General features: G+C 41.4%; 1 protein-coding gene and 1 non-coding gene across 2 annotated transcripts in view; both read right to left on the reverse strand.

Moving 5' to 3' along the window:
• The window catches only part of SYDE2 (synapse defective Rho GTPase homolog 2), a 42,672-nt gene extending 37,417 nt beyond the window's left edge, over nucleotides 1–5,255 (reverse strand). Inside the window, exon 1 of the mRNA XM_013962679.2 lies at nucleotides 1,400–5,255. Within this exon, the coding sequence (XP_013818133.2) occupies nucleotides 1,400–2,882 (1,483 nt within the window). The 5' untranslated portion in view covers nucleotides 2,883–5,255. The remainder of the gene's footprint in view (nucleotides 1–1,399) is intronic.
• Nucleotides 5,768–5,840, reverse strand: TRNAG-CCC. The gene has a single exon. It is a non-coding gene; the product is annotated as a tRNA-Gly (tRNA).

Genomic DNA, 24,298 nt, shown 5'->3' on the forward strand with positions numbered 1-24,298 from the left:
TAATAGCAATAAAATATAATAAATGATTACAAATACTTTACTACTGGAAATGAATTTTTTAATATGAACAGCATAAAGTACATCTCTCTTCACAAAAATCTGCATTCTGCTATCTTTTTATTTAGATGGAATGGAAAAAGTTTGAGGGAAAATTTTGACAGGTGTGGGTTAAACTTCATAGATTCAGAAAAACTTTTCTAGTTTTACATACACTTGAAGTGAATCACTTGACTTGTCTTCATTGTGTAATAAAAAGTTTTGTGAACTTTGTTTCTCCTCAGTTTTGTGTTTATTGGTTAAAAAAGTTAATGTGTACAAAACTAGCCCTGTAGGATTTGTAATTCTTACCAGGGAAACAGCCAAATACTGTGAATACTTTTACATTTCAGCATTTAATATTTTTAAAATTATTACTAATATGTAAGTCATTATGTTCACTAAAAGTCTTTAAGAGTGTAATCCAAAAGATCATGTTGTTTTTGGCTCAGTTTGAAGGTACTTCTTTCACAAGATAATTTTTTGTTATTTACAACTTCAGAGATTTCTAGAATTGATAATGTAAACCTTCAGTGAAAACTAAAAATCACACATACAAAACAGGGAGCAAAATCCTATTATTAGGACAAATATACTTTTTACAAATGACTTTAAATGTCCACACTGTCTTTAAAAGTATATAACACATACTTTTCTTTTGATTAAAATCCAAGTGCCCTTCATTTTCCACAAGAAGAAGATTATCTAGAGTTAGGTTTGGGGGTTAGGGAGGGGAGAGAAAGATGAAGATAAGAAACAAGTGAAATCCTACCCGACTAAAAAAATTTTTTTACTATGATAGATTTTTTCGGTTTACTTTGGCTTTGGGTTTGGGTTCTGTATATGTCTGTGTGCACGAACGCTCCTAGGGTGGGGGAGAGTGAGGAGGTATAATGACTAAAATGACAGTTTAAAAAGCCCATAAAGTCTAACTTGGATCAAATTCAAATTCACAAACTCCACAAAAGTCTACAGTTCGCCTAGAGCTACAAAGAATAAAAATCAAGGCAGCACCGCCCAACTCTTAAATCCACTAAAAAGTGTGTGGTGAACTTAACCTTTACTCACTGTTGCGCTTAGGAGAAGGTAGGTACACTGGTTCTTAGAGAAGAAAAGACAAAATCCCCAAGTTCCTCATGCCACTGTCAAAAAGAATAAATAAATAAAAGCAAAAAAAACGAGAGAACGTATGATCCTGGGTAACCGGGAAATCGTATTAGGCTGCCATTGACATGACACTCACTTTGGCACGGGCACGTACCTGTCTGCAAAACCATAACCTTCTTCTTCGCTCTAAAACCAAAGCCCGCTCGGTAAACTTTAAGGCTCAAAGAGTTAGCATGTTGATTGCAAGGCATCCTACCTGTCAGCGTAATTCTTTGGTCTGGAGGCACCGACAGGACCTGGCTTTCCCGCATTTTCAATGCGCCCAGATTTGGAGAGGTTGCCTGAGCACCCGTGCTATCGGGAGGTGTCCTACGGGCGCGACCCTTCATTCCCAAGGACAGCAGACGTCCTTTGTACATCCACTTCTGCAGCTTCTTGACTGTCACCGCGGGCGGCCTGAGGAAGGGGAGCCCTTCCTGGCCGTCCCCTTTGCCGCGGCTTCCCTTGGAGCGGCCAGGGTCCTCGGATCTGGGAAGCCGGGGGCCCGAGGGCGCTGCGGCCCAGGTGCTGCCTCCGCTCCAGCGGTGCATCCCGCCTCCACGTGGCGGCGGCTGGTCCGGCTCCCCGCGCGTACCGCACCAGATCCAGCTGTCGCTCGGCCACCGCTGGAAGGGAGGCGTTTTGGCACCCACCTGGAGGCTGTCGAGACTTCTGCTGCAGGACAGCCGCATCCGAGGAGTCCGTGGGCGGCCTCCCCCCGACTCCCCCGGAGGCGACCGGGGCGGGGACACCTGCTGCCAAGGGCAGCCGCCGCCTCCGCGCTCCCAGTCTCGGGGGCAGGCTCGGCGGTCCGCCGCGCCGCAGGGGGAAGGCGGCTGGCCCGGAGCCCGGGCTCCCGCAGGGCAACCGCGATCTGCCCAGCCCCGGTCGCCCCGCCGCGCGCCGGAGTCAGGGGGCAGGTCGTGCATGGCCTGGATCAGCAGATAATAGGCCTCTCGCAACTGGGTCTGCAGCCTGCCTGTCTCCAGGCGGCCGCCCTCCGCCCCCGGGGAGGGGCCCACGGCTAGGGGAGGCGGGGGCCACAGCTCCGCCTCCGCCCCCTCAGGCTTGGACGCAGGCTGGAAGTCTTCCGGCAGGTTCTCGTAGTAGTCTGCGTCTTCCTCCTCGTCCTCTCCGCTGCCCTCGGAGCCCGACGGGGCGTACAGAAAGGCACGACTGAGCCCGCGGCCCGGGGGGGTGGCCTCCTTCCAGCCGCGCGGCGGAGGCCCGAGCGCCCCCGACCTCTCCGGCTGCCCTCCCGGGACCCCCGCCTCAGGACCCCACGCCTGAGGCGACGGCGGGAGCCGCTCCAGGTTCGGCCGAGCTCCGCTGGCGCGCTCGCCTGAGGGGGCGTCCCGGACACTACCTGCGTCTCCCTCGGCAGCCGAAGAGGCCGCCACGGTGGCTGCTGCGGCCGCCCGGAGACCGAGCCCCCCGGTGGCGTGGGGACCCCGTCTTCCCCGGAGCCTGGACAACGTTTTCCTCAGAGGGTCCGTCATCCCCCTCCGCCTCAGCAGCCAGGCTCGCCCCCGGTGCGGGGAAAACTCGGAGCCCCGCTCGCGAGAAAGCTGCGCTCGCGGAGGCGGCGGCGGCGGCGGCGGCTCCCCATGACCGACGCTGGCCCTCTCGGGCTCCTCACATACTTGGCATAACTCTGCCGCGGCAAGGGTGGGGGAGGGCGGCGCCGCCTCAGAGCGCATGCCCCGCAGCTCCCGGCTGCGAAGGGGCGCGCGGGCTGCTGGTGCAGCGCTGAGTTCCCCAGGTGGGCGCACCGCGCTGGGCGAGGCGAGGCGGAGGGCGGAGAGGGAGGTGGGTGAGAGCTAAAAGACCGACGGATAAGAAAGTGAACGCGTCATGGGGGCTGGGAGAGGGGTGCAGTGAGAGTCGAGGCGGGAAAAATAAGAAGCGGGAAGGTGAGTCTGAGCGGGAAGCTGCAGAATTCTGGTTGGGGAGACAGAGAAAGGGAAAATGCCCTCCAGGCTGCCACTTCGTCACCTTCACCCCCCCATCCCACCCCCCCATTGCCACCATTGCACGAGGCGTGTCTAATGCAAGTCCTAGCTTGAGAGAAAACAAAGATTGTTTTGACGGACAAGGTATGAGTACAGGTGTATCTCAGTGCAGTGTGTTCTAGAAACATTCTGAATCATTTTAATTGTACAGGGAGCTGGCTAGTTCAAGGAAATTTGCAGCGATTCCTTTTCAGTTAGGAAAATCTTTTTGTCCCAAAGATCACCATTGGTGTCTCTCTTTACAGGCTGTTTTTCTTTGTCTTTCAGTTAATGCATGCTAAAACAAAATTAATTCTGGCATAAACCAAAACTTGCAGAAAGGAGCCGCTAGTCTCCCCATCCCCTACCTAACACTTTCTTTTCATTAGAACTGGGATGAGAAACAACTGGGTTGAAATTTAGAAACAATATTATTTGGAAATACCAACTCTCTCTCAAAAGCATTAAAATCCATGTTCTGTTTAACAGCTGTAAAATACCTTGTGTTGCCACAGATTGGTGGACATTGTGGTTGATAAAAATCAATATAACGAGGATTAAACTTTTCAGCGTTTATATGTTAGGGCCTTTGAGTACCTCATAAATATACTACTAATTCCTAGTACAATACTTGCACCAAGTAAATACTCAAGAAATACTTTTGAATAAATGAATGCTTGCATAATTCGATAAATATTTAGCTCTAACCCTGTGTTCAGCGATATTTAATTATGTAAGTTCCTTTTTCTTTCTACAAGTCAAAGGCTCTAGCCTCTAGATGTGGTTTGATCTATACTACCTTAGAACCTCGTCTACCTAGTCTCTGCATCCTGGAATAATTTTACTTGCATCTCTATTTGCAGAAATTTTAACCATCTTTAAGACTCCACTTGGCTGTCTTCTTCATGAAGTCATCTCTGATCTTCCACATGGATGTAATCTCTCTTCCTCCAAACTCTCCCATAGTGCTTTGTTCATACTCACTCATAGTATGTTATTTTTTGTTTTATACAAAGTGTACACTGTCTCCTGTACAAGAAAATTCATAAATTCCTTGAGGGCAGAAACTACTTATAATTGACTTTTGTATTCCTCATAGAGTATAACATACATGGCATATGAAGAATTAATATTTTAAAACTAATGTCAACTTTAATTTGAAGGAAACAACTGACTTTAATTTCCAGTCTATTGCCTAACGCTCCACTAGACCATACTCTATTGGTGTTGTTTCAAAATCTTTCAGTGATGTGTAAGAAAATAATTTATTAAATAATCTTAATTCTCATCTAGGAAAATACAATGAAATGTTATACTTTAATTCACATATGTTACTATTTATAGTTCTACCCTATTTTTATTTCATAGAACCAAAGCTATTTAATGAATAATCAAGGCATAAAATTATGTTCCAGTGAAATATTCCCACAGGAAATGACTGATGGTAAAGCTGCCAGTGATGTCTATAAACACAATTTGATCCCTATCTCAAAAATTGTTTGCATTCCAACTCTTGGTTGCAAAATCTTTTTATTCTTTGTAGTTAACACAGTTGTTAAGAATATTGTAAGTTTCAAACCTGTATTGAAATGAATAGAAAAATATAACCTGAAAGGTCTTGGTTGAACTTCAATTTTAATCCAACTTGTCAACTTGTTGTGTTCAAGAATTATAAAGCATTGGCTAGTATAAAATGTTGTGCAATGTTCTAAGCATTACTCAGAACTAAGTCTGATGCTGGACGGTGTAAGTAAACTTGAGAGTGTTCTATCACTTAAGTTCACAATTTTTAGGAAGTATTTTGGGTCACAACAGAAATGAAGGCAGTCACAGCTATGTGACTCTAGTGACTCAGAAATGCAAATCCCACTTTTCTATATGTATGTTAACACTTCAGTAGAAAGTTTATAAAAATGTAATTCCAAAAAAAATAGCACCCACAAAACTTACATTATATATAATTGATAGTGACAAGATATGACCATCAGCTGTATTGTGTAAAATCTTTTTGTGTTTTAACAATTTCTACCCCATTCCCCCAGTTAGCTCAATTTTCATGTGTTTCTAATAAACATATTCTTATGAAAAGGAGGTGGGGATATGTTTTCTAGTGTTTGTACTTGTTTCTCACTGACTTGGAAATTATTTTGATGCCCCATGAATTAGCAACTATGTGTCAGCTCGATCACAAAAGATAAAAATTAACTAGGATCACAGGGCTCTAGCAAGGCAGGGAGGCAAACTAGAGATGGGGTCATACCAACTCAGTCTAGCAAAAGGTGGAGGGGAGCAGGGCAGGTTGAGGCAGAGGGCCAAGTTTAACATTGATAGAAGGGAAATATCTAGGTATCTTATGGTTATTTAACAGGCAATTTAGGATGTGTTTCTGTCCCTTTGCTGCTCTGTCTTCCATTCTTGGAACCAAAGGCAAGTGTTTTTTTGTTTTGTTTTGTTTTTTTTAATGTTTATTTATTTGGCTCTGCCGGGTCTTAGTTGTGGCACATGGGATCTGCAGTCTTCCTTGCAGCATGCAGGATTTTCAGTTGAGTTCTGCAAACTTAGTTACAGAATGTGGGATGGCATGTGGGATCTAGTTCCCTGACCAGGGATTGAACCTGGGCCCTCTGAATTGGGAGTGTGGCGTCTTAGCCACTGGACCATCAGGGAAGTTCCCAAAGGCAAGTTTAATTTGTCATTTGCCCAGATCCCTCTCTCTAAACTGCCTTATGGAGATCCTCTGGTCTGCCATGCAGTTCCATAAATAATTGAGTAAAAAGTACTTCAGCCTAAAGCTGACCACATCATCATTGCCCTGGGAATCAAAGATGGCATGTCATCAATATAACAATTTTTATGTTAATGTTTTCATAACTAGCCATATCTGGCAATTGGCAATATTCCTTACCTTATGCCCTACCCCCAACCAAAGTAATTCAAAAGAGGCCTTTGCTAAGTACATATGTATTTTCTAGTGTTTAGTTTATAATGTTTTAGAATATTCACTATTTCAGATTCTCTTATTATGGGATATGTAGAATAACTTGCTCAAGGTCACCATAATAAGTGAAGGAATTCAGACTCCATCTATCTGCTTCCAAAACCTCTGCACCCCTGGGATATTTCCTTGTGTAGAGAAAGAGAGTAGACATTTTCTACTTGAACTGACTTGAAACATTGTTTTCATAAATTATTTAGTTAGTCACCTTTCAGAAAAGTTTTTAGTATTTTATGAGCTTTTCTGAAATTCAGCTGAACATTGGAAAGCTGCTTGTTGAACAGTTGAAATACTTCTATATGCAGTCCTCTTCAAGGGTGTTAGAACCAAATCCTGTAATATATTCCCATTTAACTGTAAGTATTAAGCCACAATGTGAAACTGTATCCTGTAAATGTAGTCTAATTTTAAAAGTAGGACAAGCTACAATTAAATACTTTAAGGACAAAATATACGCATCCTTAAAACCACAAGAGCTCTCAGATAAGCCCCTTGAAAAAGTGAACCGGTATAGCCTGTCCTTCCTAGCTGATTTGTGCCTCAGGGTAACCCATAGTTGAAGGAAGTTTGCTTTTTTTTTTTTTTTGCAGAGTTGTCAACCTAGTAACAAGATTTGATACAATATCAACATTTTTACCTTAAAGGAATAATGGATCTACTTACTAATGGACCTATGGATGGAGGTTCATAACACTGTACATCAGGTAGTGATCAAAACCATCTCCAAGAAAAAGAAATGGAAAAAGGCAAAATGATCATCTGAGGAGACCTTATAAATAGCTGAGAAGCGAAAAGCAAAGGAGAAAAGGAAAGATATACCCATCTGAATGCAGAGTTCCAAAGAATAGCAAGGAGAGATAAGAAGGCCTTCCTCAGTGATCAGTGCGAAGAAATAGAGGAAAACAATAGAATGGGAAAGACTAGAGATCTCTCAAGAAAATTAGAGATACCAAGGTAACATTTCATGCAACGATGGCACAATAAAGGACAGAAACAGTATGGACCTAACAGAAGCAGAAAATATTAAGAAGAGGTGTCAAGAATATATGGAATAACTACACAGAAAAAGGTCTTAATGACCTGGATAAACCACAATGGTGTGATCACTCACCTAGAGCCAGACATCCTGGAGTGCAAAGTCAAATGGGCCTTAGGAAGCATCACTACGAACAAAGCTAGTGGAGGTGAAGGAATTCCAGCTGAACTATTTCAAATCCTAAAGGATGATGCTATTAAAGTGCTGCACTCAGTATGCCAGCAAATTTGGAAAACTCAGCAGTGGCTGCAGGACTGGAAAAGGTCAGTTTTTATTCCAGTCCCAAAGAAGGGCAATGCCAAAGAATGTTCAAATGAAGTGAAGTGAAATCGCTCAGTCGTGTCCGACTCTTTGTGACCCCATAGACTGTAGCCTTCCAGGCTCCTCTGTCCATGGGATTTTCCAGGCAATATACTGGAGTGGGTTGCCAGAATGTTCAAACTACTGCACAATTGCACTCATTTCACATACTAGCAAGGTAATGTTCAAGACCCTGCAAGCTAGGCTTCAAAAGTATGTGAACCAAAAACTTCCAGATGTTTAAGCTGGATTTAGAAAATGCAGAGGAACCAGAGATCAAATTGCCAACATCCGTTGGATCATGGAAAATGCAAGAGAATTCCAGAAAAATACCTACTACTGCTTCATTGACTATGCTAAAGCATTTGACTGTGTGGATCACAACAAACTATGGAAAATTCTTAAAGAGATGTGAATATCAGACCACCTTGCCTACTTCCTGTGAAACCTGTATGCAGATCAAGAAGCAACAGTTAGAACCAAACATGGAACAATGCACTGGTTTCATATTGGGAAAGGAGTTCTTCAATGCAGAGTACATCATGTGAAATGCTGGGCTGGATGAAGCACACACGAATCAAGATTGCTGGGAGAAATATCAATAACCTCAGATATGCAGATGACACCACCCTTATGGCAGAAAGCAAAGAGGAACTAAAGAGCCTCTTGATGAAGGTGAAAGGGGAGAGTGAAAAAGCTGGCTTAAAACTCAACATTCAAAAAACGAAGATCATGGCATCCAGTCCTATCAATTTATGGCAAATTAATGGAGAAGCAATGGAAACAGTGAAAGACTTTATTTTCTTGGTGACTGCAGCCATGAAATTAAAAGATGGAAGAAAAGATGGAAGCTCCTTGGAAGAAAAACTATGACAAACTTAGTGTATTAAAAAGCAAGGACATTACTTTACTGACTAATGTCCATATAGTCAAAGCTGTGGTTTTTCCAGTAGTCATGTATGAATGTAAGAGCTGGATAATAAAAAAGACAGAGCGCTGAAGAACTGATGACTTTGAACTGTGGTGCTGGAGAAGACTCTTGAGAGTCCCTTGGACTGCAAGGGGATCCAACCAGTCTATCCTAAAGGAAATCAGTCCTGAATATTCATTGGAAGGACTGATGGTGAAGCTGAAACTCCAATGCTTTGGCCACCTGTAGCAAAGAGCTGACTCATTAGAAAAGACCCTGATGCTGGGAAAGATAGAGGGTGGGAAGAGAAGGGATAACAGAGGATGAGATGGTTGGATGGTATCACCAACTCAATGCACATGAGTTTGAGCAAACTCCAGGAAATAGTGAAGGACAGGGAAGCCTGGCATGCTGCAGTCCATGGGGGTTGCAAAAAGTCAGACACCCTGAGCGACTGGACAACAACTAATTGATCTAGACAAAGGTCACCAGGGACTACTAACATCACAAAGGGAGAGAGAAACAACCTGACATTACATGGCCTCTGATCAAGTACACAACACCACCTGTAATGCATTCTTATCAAAAGTGAAATTGAGTCTGATCAACTTCAAGATCTGATTACTAATTTCCAGGAATTACAGAGCACTGAGGAATATGTAGATATTAATAACACCATGGGAATGCAATCACAAAATCCAGACTATGGGAAACTATAGGTCAAAGGATCCAGCTTTTTCACCATACTAGCCAATTGAACATGTATGAACTTTTAAAATTTTAATTGGAATCCAACTTTTCAAATAGATCCTGGCAACTGTTTAAAGCAATACAACTTTGAGACCAGCCAAATAGTTTACGCTACAGGGGTAGCAAGAGAATGTTGATATTTAGGTTCAAAAACTGTAATTCCAAACCCTGAGGTGGTTTAATGGAAATGATCTGAAATCAGATGGAACTACTTCAAAGCTTAACTTGATCAATCAGATATCCCCAAACCACTGATCATGGTGAACTTTTGCTCATTTTTGCCATTCTAGATCAGTATTTCCCCATCGTTTTAATATTCCACAGCTCTTTTGAAATACCACCTGTTGCCTGTGCTTTTGCAGTTATCTATCAGCTTGCCCTTTGTTCATGCTAACATCTACTATTTCTTTGTTTCTGTATAATTTTATTTATTTGTTTTGGCTATGCTGAGTCTTTGCTGCACAGGCTTTTCTCTAGTTGCAGCAAGTGGGGTTTACTGTCTAGTTGAGGTGCACAGGTTTCTCATTGTACTGACTTCTCTTGTAGCATGGGCCTTTAGGGTACACGGGCTTCAGTAGTTGCAGCTCCCAGGCTCTAGAGCACAGGCTCAATAGCTGTGGCTCACTGGCTTAGTTGCTCTGCAGCATGTGGGAGCTTCCCAGATTAGGGATCGGACCCCTGTCTCCTGCGTTGGCCAGTGGATTCTTTACCACTGAGCCACCAGGAAAGCCCTACCTCACTATTTCTTTCTCTGCACTATTTTTCTTGTCATCATTCTTGGTGATTTCAATATTCACAAAAGGACCCACCTAATACCCTGCCCTGTTTTTGTGAGCTTCTCTAGTAATCTTGCCCTCCACCCATCTCAGCCACCCAGTCCCACGGTCATACATTAGACTTTGTCATAACCATTAACTGCAGACTCTGTAGATACCACTTCCTGTTTTCCACCTCACTCCCTCCAGCACTGCCTGCAACAACACTTCGATCCCATTGTCCCTCCAGTCTGTCGCTCCCCTTCATGCTTTCCCAGTCTTTGTATAATCAGTCCCTTGCATACATCCTCAACTTTTTTGTCCCTCTTTCTCATTGTCCTACACATCTGGCAAAACCTCAACTCTGGCTAAAACTAACGTCCCCACATATTTTGTGTGGACACTTGCATGGCTTAAGGTCCCTGGAGAAAAACACATGAACTTCAAGTGGTTCCTGGATGCTGCCAAAAAGCTACTAAATAGCCCAGTCTTTTCATTCTCTTCTTGTTAAATTAATTTTGACATCAACCACCCACCTCCTCACTCTCAATTATTACCTTTCTTTTTTGTTACAACTGAGATAATGGAAATATCCAAGGGAACCGCCTAATTTTCCACCACCAAATCTACCAGCTGGCATTACCTGACACTCCACTGCTCCTAATCCCTTATATTAGATAGGCTGCCCTGCACGTACCTGAGGCTAGCTGTCTGACTTCCTTCACCTCACTCCTCTCCTTGCCCTCCACTCACACTGACTTCCTTGCACCTCCTATACCCCAAGCACACTCTTGCCTTTGCATTTGTTTTTCCCTCTGTCTGAAATGATTTCAGTGTGACTTAGTCCCTCCTTCTGTTGAGGTCTCACCTCAGATGTAACATCTCCTTGGAGAGCCCTTCCTTGACCACTTTGCCTAAAATAACACCCCTGACACTTCCTATCCATTCATTTGCTTTATTTCTCTTCCTTGTAGTTATTACTATTTAATATTACATTAGATGTCTGTTTGTTTATGTGACACCAGCAACATACCTAAATGCCATAATCTCACCAGGTAAAATTGTGCTCCATACATATTTGTTTAATGAATATGTGATTTTCACGCCCAAGAGCAAGTTAATATATGTTTCCATTTCCTCTGTGGTAAAATAAGTTGGCTACTGTTTAACAGGGTATGCTGCTGCTGCTGCTGCTAAGTCGCTTCAGTCGTGTCGGACTCTGTGCGACCCCATAGACGGCATCCCACCAGGCTCCCCTGTCCCTGGGATTCTCCAGGCAAGAACACTGGAGTGGGTTGCCATTTCCTTCTCCGATGCATGAAAGTAAAAGTGAAAGTGAAGTCGCTCAGTCGTGTCCAACTCTTTGCGACCCCATGGACTGCAGCCTACCTGGCTACTCTCCCCATGTAGCTGAACCTTAAAAAACATTATGCTTGGGAGGTCCCTGGCAGTCCAGTGGTTGGGACTCAGGCTTTCACTAGAGGGGTTCCGGGGAGTTCAATCCGTTTTTAGGAAACTAATAAGATCCTACAAGCTGCATGGTACAGCCAGAAAACAAACAGACAAACAAAAACAAAACCCATTATGGTGAGTGAAAGAAAGTGAAAGTCACTTAGTCAGGTCCAATTCTTTGTGACCCCATGGAATTCTCCAGGCCAGAATATTGGAATGGGTAGCCTTTCCCTTCTCCAGGGAATCTTCCCAACCCGGGGATCAAACCCAGGTCTTCCACATTGCAGACACATTCTTTATCAGCTGAGCCACAAGGGAAACCCAAGTCAGACACAGTCACATATTTTGTTACTTCATTTATGTGGACTATCTAAAATAAGTAAATCCACAGAGACAGAAAATAGATTAGTAATTGCCAGCAACTGGGGGAAGGGAGGAAAGAGGATTGATTGCCAAAGAGCATGGGATATCTTTTTACAATGATGAGAATATTCTAGAGTTAGATTGTGGTGATGGTTGCACAACCTTGTAAATATACTAGAAATCACTGAATTGTACACTTTAAAATGGTGAATTTTATGGTAAACAAATCGCATCTTATTTTTTAAAAGAAGTTCTGTTTTCCTGTCCCTTTATCTTTATACTCCCAGCTAATATTCATGGAAAATCTCAAAGAAAGAAAATGTTTTAAAGAAACCTTTAAGGGAAGATTGGAGATGCAAATAAGAAGAGTCTGAACTATGTTTCACTGGGGAAAAGCTGTCAGAAATGCTTTCACATGCTAAATCCTAGGTTTTCAATAGAGTTTGTACATATTCAACAAATAAGTACCAATGGCTTCTTACAGTTTACTTTTCTCTATCAGTTACCGACTGAATTCAAATCTAGACGTATAAAATTAAACAGTAAGACTTTTCTGACCCCCTCAAACTCTCACTACCAAGAAAACAAAAACATTTTCAGCATTTAGAAATAACCTCCTTTCACTTCTTACTTGGAAACTCATGGTTCTTTCATGAAAACAAAACCAAAGAACATTACTTACACTTATAAGCAAGAAACTACTGAAAAAAGCCATAATTACACTGAGAGGTAAGAAAGTAAACACATTTTTAGCCTTTTGTGTTCTTCTACTGGAGGATTTTCTCTAAAGCACAGAATAAGGAATTATTTATTTTTGGAATAGCAGGGAACCAATTGAGGGGAAAAACAAGCCAAAAACTGCCTAATAACTTTTCTCGATTAAAATCATCTTCTGATTATTCAATTATATGTGAAGAGGGAACTTTGGATAAGCACTAACTTATTAACTATTTCAGGTAATCCAGAAAGAATGCTAGGCTTTTCTTTACTATATAAAACCTGTTATTTTCTTCTCAGTCTCATTTTTGTGAAAGCACTTATAACTTACTAATGCCCCCATGGTTTTAGGTTAGCAAAAACTCAGTTTATTTCAGGTGCTATTTTAAATTGTGGTACATGCATCAGTTATAACACATACCAGAAAGGGGAATATAACATGTGCAAGGGCGGAAATGTCTAGTCAATATGGAAGTGGTAGATTTCAAGAAACACATTTCAAGTGGTGCTATGGGCTGAATATTTCTGTCTTCCCACATTTCATATGTTGTAGCCCCGGGGTAATAATATCTGAAGATGGCACCTTTGGGAAGTAATAAGGTCAGGAGAGTGGGGCCCTAGTTTAATAGGAATTACTGTCCTTGTAAGAAGAGACACCAGACAGCTTGATTTTTTCTTTTTCTCCAAATAGAAAAGTCCTTGTGAGCTTGTCTTACATCCGTTTGGGCTGCTATAACAAAAATACCAAAGACTGGGTGGTTTATCAACATCAAACATTGATTTCTCACTGAACTGTAGGTAGAGATGTCCAAGATCAAGGAAGCAACAGATTCCGTATCTGGTGAGAACCCCCTTCCTGGTTCATATAGAGCCATTTTTCCTCTGTGTTCTCACGTAAAATGGGCAAGGGAGCTCTTCGGAATCTCTCTTTACAAGGACATTAAACACATTCTTCTTGGTTCTACATTCATGACCTAATCATCTTCCAAAGACCTCAGTTCTAAATACCATCTGATCACACTGGGCATTAAGATTCAAAATATGAGTTGGGGGCACACGAACATTGAATATATAGCATGAGCTCCTTCTTCAATCCAAGGAGAGAAACCCTCACCAGAAACCAGCCATGTGAGCACCCTGGTGTTGGACTTCCAGCCTCCAGAACTGTAAGAAAATTTCTATTGTTTGAGCCAGTCTGTTGTATTTTGTTACAGCAGCCTGAACAGGCTGAGACAAGAGTGTTCTTTTAAATAAGAGAGCTTTTAAATTAACATGTTTTAGATAAGCAAACTGAAGTGGTGAAAGATTTAAATTTATGCATATTTCTGATAATAATACTGATGAACACACCAGAGAGATGACAATTTCTTTGTTCTGAAAAATTCTGCCTTCAGGTATTACTTACAGTAAGATAGTAATTGCCAAAGAGATTCTTTCTTGCATGATACTTTGCTTGATGGCTAGGATCATGTGTTACTGTTCTTTGAGCCCACAGGACCCAGTGTTGCATACTACCCATTTTTTGAAATCTGGACACTAGTCTCATGTCATGAGCCTGCTCACAAAACACTTATCATTATTACTAAACATCTCATCCAAGAGTTAATGACGTTCTTTCACACACTAATAATGAATTGAGGATGAAGAATAGGGCCATCTGTTTTATCACCAGAGTAAACAAAGTTACCATCTCTATTGACTCATTCAAGATGAAGCATGATGACAGTTTTCCTAGATGCTCCTAGAGATGCAAATAATCAGCTTGAAAGCATGTTTCATTGGGCAATCACTCTCAGAAAGGCCTTCACACATGGTATCCTAGTTTTTCAATAGAGCCCTCAACTCTACGCATTCAACTAATATATGTAAGTGGCTTCTTCACTACACCTTCCCTGGTGGCTTAGATGGTAAAGCGTCTGCCTACAGTGTGGGAGACCCGGGTTGGATCCCTGGGTCAGGAAGATCCCCTGGAAAAGGAAATGGCAACCCACTCCAGTACTCTTGCCTGGAAAATTCCATGGACAGAGGAGCCTGGTAGGCTACAGTCCACAGGGTTGCAAAGAGTTGGACACAACTGAGCAACTTCACTTTCACTTTCTTCACTAAGAGAAGATTAGAGCCTACAAAGTCATCAGCAGTGTAATGGTCAACAGAGGTACCAGCACTCTATGAAAACGTGGTAATTATGCTGAAAAACACTACAGGTGAGTTTCATGCAAACATATGAACTTGATCTCAAACATCTACAACAGGGTCCAAGCTCAGTGCCCACTAGCATCTGTTAGGTCCTGCCAATGAGTGTATAGTCCAGGGATAGAACCAGAGGGCCATGCTTGCCTGTTGGAAAGGAGTAACTGCTTTTCCAGCTCAAGGAATGAAGAATTTTATGACTAGTGTTTTTACTTAGTCTGATTTTCATCAAAAGTCTTTGGGAGTAGATAGAACAGAAACTGTCATAACCACATTCAGACCAAACAGCTGACACCAGAAGAAAGACATTTAATGATAGATATTTAGGCCTGAGGAGTATCTAAGCCCAGTTTTCTAAACTTCTAACACAAATCCCTTCATTTTTAAAAAGCATATTTTAACTTGATAAAAACGATTCCTTCTTTAAAATGATAGATAACGTGGAAAACATAGAAAAGATAAAGTGGAAAAAATTCTCATGAAACCACCCATGCCCCATACACACACGTGTGTGCTAAGTCACTTCAGTCATGTCCAATTCTTTGTGACTCCATGGACTGTAGTCTGCCGATCTCCTCTGTCCATGGGATTCTTCAGGTAAGAATACTGGAGTGGGTTGCCATGCCTTGCTCCAGGGGGTCTTCCTGACCCAAGGAACGAACCTGCATCTCCTGTGGCTCCTGCATTGCAGGCGGGTTCTTTTCTGCTAAGCCACCAGGGAAGCCCATACTCACACATGCACAACTGCTGAAGTGGAATTTAACTTCTCATGGAGGGTAGTTGCTGCTGGGAAATCATGTTTCTCAATATTTCAACATCAATAGTACTACTGAAATACTATTCTGGTAGTACAGAATAATTATCTTGGAGTGTGATGTTTTATTATAAACAGCAACATGGTATATAGTGTATTGATATTTGATCTAATATGTCTGAGGAAAGAAAAGATAAAAACTTACTTCACAACAAGAATTTCAAGTCCCCCAATAGAGGATATAATTTTTACCAGGATCTCTGTAAAACTACACCGGAAAAAGTTTTTCTTTAAATGCAGAAGCTCGCTAATCTGAAAACTATTTTTTTTTAACTACGTACACCAGTCAGCAACCTCATAATTACATACTCAAAGATTGTTCAAATAAAAAGAGAACAAAGCTCTGAACCAAAGTTCAATGCATAAGTTAAGACTGCCTGGAGGTATGAGAAGTTTTATGTCTCTGTTTACCCTAGGAGCGAATTAAATAAATGCATATTTAATATATGAATCACAGTTATATTTGCTCCACATATTACACATAGGGAGAAAAAAAGAGAATTCTTTCTCAGGTAGAATTTATTAACGAAAACTGAATGTACACCCGCAGGTCCAGATGGATCCTCCTAGAAGACAATCATAACAAGTACAATAAAATATCTGTGAAGCGAAAAAACAAACTAGGGTTTTGGGGAGAATGTACACTCTTAATTATAAAACAAGGACAGAAAGCATTCAGCACCTGTTTGAAAACTCTGGAGAATAAATGGTAGCAGGAGGATTGGGGAAGACCAGAGTTCAAAGGACACTGAATTGGTGGTGAGTTTATCTTTTTTTTTTAAATTCCAGAATCCCTCGACCTGAATGCAATGCAACCTCACTCTAGAAGTGGGCACTGGGGCCCAAAAGGGGAGAGCTCTAGGAGAAGTCCTCTAGTCTTTCTCATGGAGGTGGAAGGCAACGCCTAACGCTCAGAAAAAGTGTGGAAACCCCTGAGGTTTTCTCTTCTCCCTAGTCTCCTGTACTCCAGAAATCAAGCAGTCCCCTGTGGTGGTGATGGGGAGGCCACAATGGCAGCTAAAGAAGTCAGCGCTGTAAGGAAGGGAAACCTTTCTCTCTGAGTGGTGGAGTTGTGACCCCAAGAAGGTGGGACAAACCCCTACTGCCTTTTTCTCTCTCTCCATCCTTCTGCTTGCCCTAGATATCAGGCACAGTCATAGAAGTAGCAGCAGAGAGATATAACTAATGCTTCAGCTTGGTGTCCCACAGACCAAAAAAGGAGAGCACCAAGGAACTGAGAAAGGTCTGAGAGACTGTGCCAGAGACTGGATATCTGTGATTCCCCAAAATTCATGTGCTGAAATCTACTGCCCCAAATGATGGTATTAGGAATGAGGCCTCTGTGAGGTGATTAGGCCATGAGGGCAACGCTTTCAAGAATAGGATTAGTGCTTTTAAAAAAACAGACTTCAGAGAGCTCCCTCCTCCCTTCCACCATATAAGATAGCCACCTATGAACCAGCAGTGGGCCCTCATCTAACACTAAATCTATTGGTACCTTAATCTTGGACTTCCCACCCTCTGGAATTGTAATAAAGAAACTATGAAACATAAATGTTTATTGTTTGAGTCACCTAGTCTGGTTATTTTTCTTGTAGCAGCCTTAACTGACCGAGGCAGATTATTTATGAACTCCTGGGTTCACCATGAGCTACACCTGTGTGGATCTGGTCCTAATCAGCATTTCAAAGACCTTGAGATCTGAATTAACAGAATACCTCACCACCCATGTCCCAGACTAACTACCAGGTGACCTACACGTGGGACAGAAATAAGCAGTGCTACAAAGTTTTGAAAAACTAACCTTATATTGGAAGCAGAACCTACAGAAAATGGGTTGAAACTTGTAGTCTTAACCTAGCCAGACTGTCTCTTAAAAAAAAAAAAAAATTCTCTATAAGATTTTAACAAGACCCAGAGTTTCAGAATATAAAATTTAATCTGTCCAGGCTATAAGCCAAAATTACTCAGGGTACATATAACCAAGAAAATCTAATCTTACATAGGAAAAGACAATTAATAGATAATTCCAACATGACACAGATGTTGGTATTATCTGACAAAGACTTTAAAATGGCTATTATGTAACTTCTTCAACAAACAATTGGAAACATTCTTAAATAGAAAATAGAAAGTTTCAGTGAAAAAGTAGAACATACAAAGAAGAACCAAGTGGAAATTTTAGAACTGAAAAATGCAGTGATCAAAATTTAAAACTTCACTGGACAGGCTCAAAAGAATAGATATGACAGAGAAAGAATCGATGAACTTAAAGATATTTCAATAAAAAACTTCCCATCTGAACAGAGAAGAAAGATTTTTAGAAAAATGAACAGACTCAAAGACCCATGGGTTAATAGAAAAATATCTAAAATTCACATCGTCAAAGCCCCGGAAGAGGAGACCATGAAAGTGAAAAAAATATTTGGGGATGTAATGACTGAAAACTTCCCAAATTTCACAAAAGACAAAGCATCCTATAGCTACCCCTGGCATGTCTGTTACTGCCTAGGCTTGGAGATGACATGTTATTTCTGCCCACATTCCATTGATCAAAGAAAATCACTAAACCTAGCCCAAGGGTCCACATATTCAATTTTTATAATCTCTGTACTTTGAATTTCTAACCGGTTCCTTAGGGCTGTCCTGATTTTGGCCTTCCTCAGACTCTGCTATTACACTTGATACTATCGCGTATTTCACTCCCTGGGATAGCTGCTGACCCACTTCCCTCCATAATCTGCAACTGGCAAGTCCTCTCACCCTTCTTCTATTTGCTTATCTACTTTGTTACCACCTTTGTACACACTGGAACCTCACCTGAGTTTCTATATGCTGGTAAGAATTCTAGATCAATCCCTTGCTTCTCTTCTAATGTACTGACAGAACTTAATGGAGGAAAACTACAATTTATGGAGATCCTACCCTGGCCAAGCACTTAATTATAAATCATCTCATTTATTTCCCTCATGACTCTGAGAAATAGAACTCACTACCCGCACTGCACAGACGAGAAGCCTAAATCTCAGGGAGGGAAAGTTACTTGTCCAAGTCACAGAACTGGTAAGTGACTATTAGAATCCACCTTAAAAAAAAATTACATCTGATTCCAAAGCCGAAGCTTTTCCTCTATACTCTACTTCTTTCCCAAACACCTGGCTGTTTTTCTCTGCATTCTAGCCACAGGCTTAACCCTTTGTTTATCAAATGATTTCTGGGGTTCTAACTGTTGTCCTTAGGAAATCTGTCCAGGTCATTGTTTTGTAGCCACACGTTCCAGGAAACAAACTTACTCAGAAGGACAATGCAGAGAGTCAGTTCAGTTCAGTTGCTCAGTTGTGTCCGACTCTTTGCGATCCCATGATTTGCAGCACACCAGGCCTCCCTGTCCATCACCAATTCTCGGAGTTCACTCAAACTCACATCCATCAAGTCTTTGATGCCATCCAGCCATCTCATCCTCTGTCATCCCATTCTCCTCCTGCCCCCAAATCCCTCCCAGCATCAGAGTCTTTTCCAATGAATCAACTCTTTGCATGAGGTGGCCAAAGTACTGGAGTTTCAGCCTTAGAATCAGTCCTTCCAAAGAACACCCAGGACTGATCTCCTTTAGAATGAACTGGTTGATCTCCTTGCAGTCCAAGAGTCTTCTCCAACACCATGGTTTAAAAGCATCAATTCTTTGGCGCTCAGCTTTCTTCGCAGTCCAACTCTTACATCCATACATGACTACTGGAAAAACCATAGCCTTGACTAGACGGACCTTTCTTGGCAAAGTAATGTCTCTGCTTTTGAATATGCTATCTAGGTTGGTCATAACTTTCCTTCCAAGGAGTAAGCGTCTTTTAATTTCATGGCTGCAATCAACATCTGCAGTGATTTTGGAGTCCCCCAAAATAAAGTCTGACACTGTTTCCACTGTTTCCCCATCTATTTCCCATGAAGTGATGGGACCAGATGCCGTGATCTTTGTTTTCTGAATGTTGAGCTTTAAGCCAACTTTTCACTCTCCTCTCACTTTCATCAAGAGGCTTTTTAGTTCCTCTTCACTTTCTGCCATAAGGGTGGTGTCATCTGCATATCTGAAGTTATTGACATTTTTCCCGGCAATCTTGATTCCAGCTTGTGTTTCTTCCAGTCCAGCGTTTCTCATGATGTGCTCTGCATAGAAGTTAAATAAGCAGGGTGACAATATACAGCCTTGACGTACTCCTTTTCCTATTTGGAACCAGTCTATTGTTCCATATCTAGTTCTAACTGTTGCTTCCTGACCTGCATATAGGTTTCTCAAGAGGTAGGTCAGGTGGTCTGGTATTCCCATCTCTTTCAGAATTTTCCACAGTTTATTGTGATCCACACAGTCAAAGGCTTTGGCATAGTCAATAAAGCAGAAATAGAGGTTTTTCTGGAACTCTCTTGCTTTTTTGATGATCCAGCGGATGTTGGTAATTTGATCTCTGGTTCCTCTGCCTTTTCTAAAACCAGCTTGAACATCTGGAAGTTCACGGTTCATGTATTGCTGAAGCCTGGCTTGGAGAATTTTGAGCATCACTTTATTAGCATGTGAGATGAGTGCAATTGTGCAGTAGTTTGAGCATTCTTTGGCATTGCCTTTCTTTGGGAGTGCAGTTTATACACTGGCGGGCCCAAGGCAGAGTCTCCTCTTAGCCAAGGACCTGACCAGTTTTTGTGAAAACCTTATATACCCTAAGTGTACGTGCTCAAACCCACCCCCACCAAATTCTCTGAAATTAGTCTGAACAAAGGAAAAGAAAGATACAATCAAAGCTAACCCGTGATTTGTATGCCTCAAGCCTAGGTAGTTAACAGTGCACAATTATCGATAGGCCTGTGGTCACAAGCATAATAGAATTTATGATTTTATTCGGCTACACAGATAATTAGGGTATTCTTTTAGGCGATGGAGAGTCTAGGTACAAGCCCTGGGGCTCTTCCATGGTGGGGGGTGGGTGGGGCTGGTTTTCCAGTTGTTATGTTGTTTCCATAGATACTGGGCATATAGCTCAAAGTCCACAGTCCAGCCCAAGATGGAGTTCTGCTTTCAAGATGGAGCCTGTTCTGTCCTGTTTCCTGCTTCAATTGCATGGTCTTGGGGAAAATGCCCAATTAGAATTCAAACAAAGACTTCTGATTAAACAATTCTGAAAGGACTTGGTGAAGGAGGCAGTCACCAAGTGTTGGCTGGCTAGAAATGAGTTGGGAGGGCATCCTTGCTAGAACGAGCCCCCCAACCCCCGCCTTTTTTTGTTTTGCTCAGGGAACAGTGTGGGCAAAGGATGGAAAAGTACAGCATTAGCTTGGGAAATGGTGCCCCACTCCAGTACTCTTGCCTGGAAAATTCCATGGACAGAGGAGCCTGGTGGGCTGCAGTCCATGGGGTCACTAAGAGTCGGACACGACTAAGCGACTTCACTTTCACTTTTCACTTTCATGCATTGGAGAAGGAAATGGCAACTCACTCCAGTGTTCTTGCCTGGAGAATCCCAGGGATGGGGGAGCCAGCCTGGTGGGCTCCCGTCTATGGGGTCGCACAGAGTGGGACACTACTGAAGCGACTTAGCAGCAGCAGCAGAAGCAGCAGCTTGGGAAAAGGAGCCAAGGGTCTACTTCAGCAAGAGTGTGTGGTCAGCTGATGGGTAAAAGGAAGAGGGAGAAAAGGGCTATCAGGACGAATGTCTGAGGCAGGGCATTGTCTGTATATAAAAAGAGAAGTGAGTGCTTTTTACCGAGATGAAAATCACAACGAAATAACTAGTAATTGCCAAGTCTTGTCAAGGCTGAAGGGGAGCAAAGATTTCATTCCATAGCATTATGTTAACAAGAGAATGAGCCAATCTATAAGCGAATCAAATTCTCTGTGTAAACATTCCAAAACTGCTCTGGGGAAAACAGAGAATGTGGCTTGCTAAAGGACCCAAGAAAATGCATGGATTAGGTCAATTACAGGTTAAGACAGAAAGGTAAAGGGGAATAAGGAGGATGAGTTGGTTCAGGTTACTACAAAATAAATTGTTTCAAAGTTGTTCACTTAATACTAAAATTGCGGCCACTGTTTAAAAATCTAAAAACCTGACAATACTTGCCTCCTTCCCTCCATCACAGAGCTAATGATGAGAGCAAATAATTGTAAAGGTCTGACTTAAATACAAACCTCTAAATAATCTCTTCAAAAAGACTGTCTTTTTAAAAAAAGAAAAGGTAAATAAGTCATTGTTTAACGTTGAATAGTTAACTATTTTCCACCGCCAGGGAGCCAGTTCTATAAAAAGTAGATCTCTTAAGAGGAGGGTGACTTGCCATTGTATTAAATACTAAATTTTAAAAAATAACTTGTTAATATAACTTCTGTTTCCTTTATAGAGAATTAACATTAATAATCAGTGAAATGCACATTAGAGAAGATAATGTTTTAATAGTTTATTTCATTCATGATAATGAGCTAAGACTTGATATGGCAGAACAGAATGGCCTAGTTACTCTGCCCACTTCAAAAGAAGAAGGCTATTCTGATAAGGGTTTTTGTTATTAGAAAGTGCTAATAGCTGGAGATATTAAAAATATTTATATTATTTGTTGAATGGAAGTCCTAATCTCTCTTCTAATTGCTTTCCCCCCAAGTAACCTGCCAGGGGCCTTCATAATAATGGCTTATATTTTCACAAGACTTAATTTGTTACTCAATATTTCTCCATTTTAGGAATAAAAGAGCAAATCTTAGCTAGGAATTTACTTCCCAACTGTAGATATCAAAGATAACTCCAATTTTAGTGTGTTTTTTCACAAACTGAAAATAGTTCCTTGAACTATCAAGAAAACATTAAAAAATTAAAATATGTATTAGTGGAAGCATTAAGATCACAAATCAGGGTATGTAGAGATAAATGTCATCCCAAATGAATAAAATGCAATCTCCAAAAACAGAACTCTTGAGCTCAGTTTAAAGGGTATCCAAGGAGTGCATGTGTTGGTTTTCATTTTAGTGCTGCTCTTGAGAGCTGGGGTCATAGGAAGGGACTTATTTTCATTGGATGCTATAAATACATTTGAATCATTATATCATCTCTTAAGAGAGTTTTATAGAAATACCAGGCATAGTTTCAAGTATAGCAATTTATACAAGTACCTCTCTAAATATATGTCTTGGGATTGTTGTTAAGCCAGGTAATAAGGGGCATTACCACTTCGGCTAAGGCATATTTGTGTGACAGATTAGACCCTGTGTGTAGGCACCTATTTACAGGTCAAAGCCTGCAGGCCTTGAAAGGAGAAAGCTGGGAGCTCACCCAGGCTGGCCTCCAGCTCCCAGGCAGCTGTGTAATCCCACTGAACCTGTTTGGCAGCTCCATCAGCCACTGCTGCAGCTTGCAGATAAGACCCTCTTGGAAAGCCTGATAGCCTTGTCAATACGGAAACTGCAGAAAGCGACTGGAAATTTCCAAAGCATCAAAACAGATTCTCCAATTTGAAAAAGCATTGACATCTACACATTACAGAGAGCCCTTTGAATAAGATTTTTGTTTTGGAAGGATAGATAACAGTTCTTTACTTCTTTGGGTCACATGCAAATCTCAAGCTTATCTTGATCATAAGCAACCATTGTTTTTTTTTTTAACCTGTTGCATCACTGAAGCAGAATGAGTCACAGTAGCCATGGAAACAAGACTAAGGTTGAATTTCCTCAACTATGCTTCAAAAACATCATTTAAGTTTTACAACTTCCCTATTAGATAAGTATTGCAGATCCCATTTTTTGACATTTTTTAACAGTTTTTTGGCTTCTAGAAAGGTAGAATGAGCCTAGATCAGGGAGTAAAGGAGTGCCCCACCCACAACCCATAAAAAAGTGAGGCTTCCAGCCAGCTACGTGTGGAACTACCTAGTGCTGACCTGATCCATGATTTCATAATAACATGTCCCTCTACGGACCAGAGAACATTTGAGAAATTCAGCTGGGCTTACATTTTTTGCTTTTCAAAGCAATGGTCACTAAAGAGAGAATACCTTTATGAAAATAATACACCAATTTATTAAAATAAGACACCAATAAGTCTCTTATTGTGAAAGAAAAGTTACTGGGACATAATACTCAAGAAAAACATGAAGATGTTTTAGTCAAAGGAGAAAGAAAGAGACTGAGTGGGTAGACAATGGTGAGAGGGCTGGAATGTAGAAACCCAAGGGAGCCAGAAAAGAGAAAAATGTAGCGTATGTGTCTAGTTAAGCTGTTTGAAACACTGCTTTATCTTGCTCAGTCTAATCGCTTGCTGGTTTATTCTGATAGTGCTTTCATTGCCGCTGTTCTTTCCCTATAATACTATTTTTTTCCTTTAAGAAATGATTTGTTTAAGTTTTATTGAAGTATAGTTGATGTACAAAATTATAAAAGTTACTATAATACCACTTTTTAACATAAGGGGTAGAGTTCCTTTCAGGATTATAATTTAGTTTTTCTTTCATAAACAGCTTTTCACCTGTTTAAGAGAAGTGACATGTACTCACAAGATAAGAACTGAAAACACTATAAATCTTTTGTCTTGAGACCATGAAGAAACAAAGTGCTCCAATAACAAGCCTGTTGTGGTCATCTGATTTCCGCAAAATAGAAGTGAATTTAAGGAAACAGAGTGAAGGAATAAAACCATTAAATTAGCAGGTGTCCAAAAATGAGGGAAGCCCCAGGATACAAGGAAGTTAGAAAGAAAGAAAATTAAAGCATTTCATTAAATGTGTGAAAAGAAATCTTTTAACAAAAGTTCTTTTGAATCACAGTGAAAAAATTTCGTTCTCAATAACAAAAACTTGGGTCAAATGAAATGAGGTTT

The sequence above is a fragment of the Capra hircus genome, chromosome 3 (assembly GCF_001704415.2).
Source record: "Capra hircus breed San Clemente chromosome 3, ASM170441v1, whole genome shotgun sequence".
Taxonomy (NCBI): Eukaryota; Metazoa; Chordata; class Mammalia; order Artiodactyla; family Bovidae; genus Capra; species Capra hircus.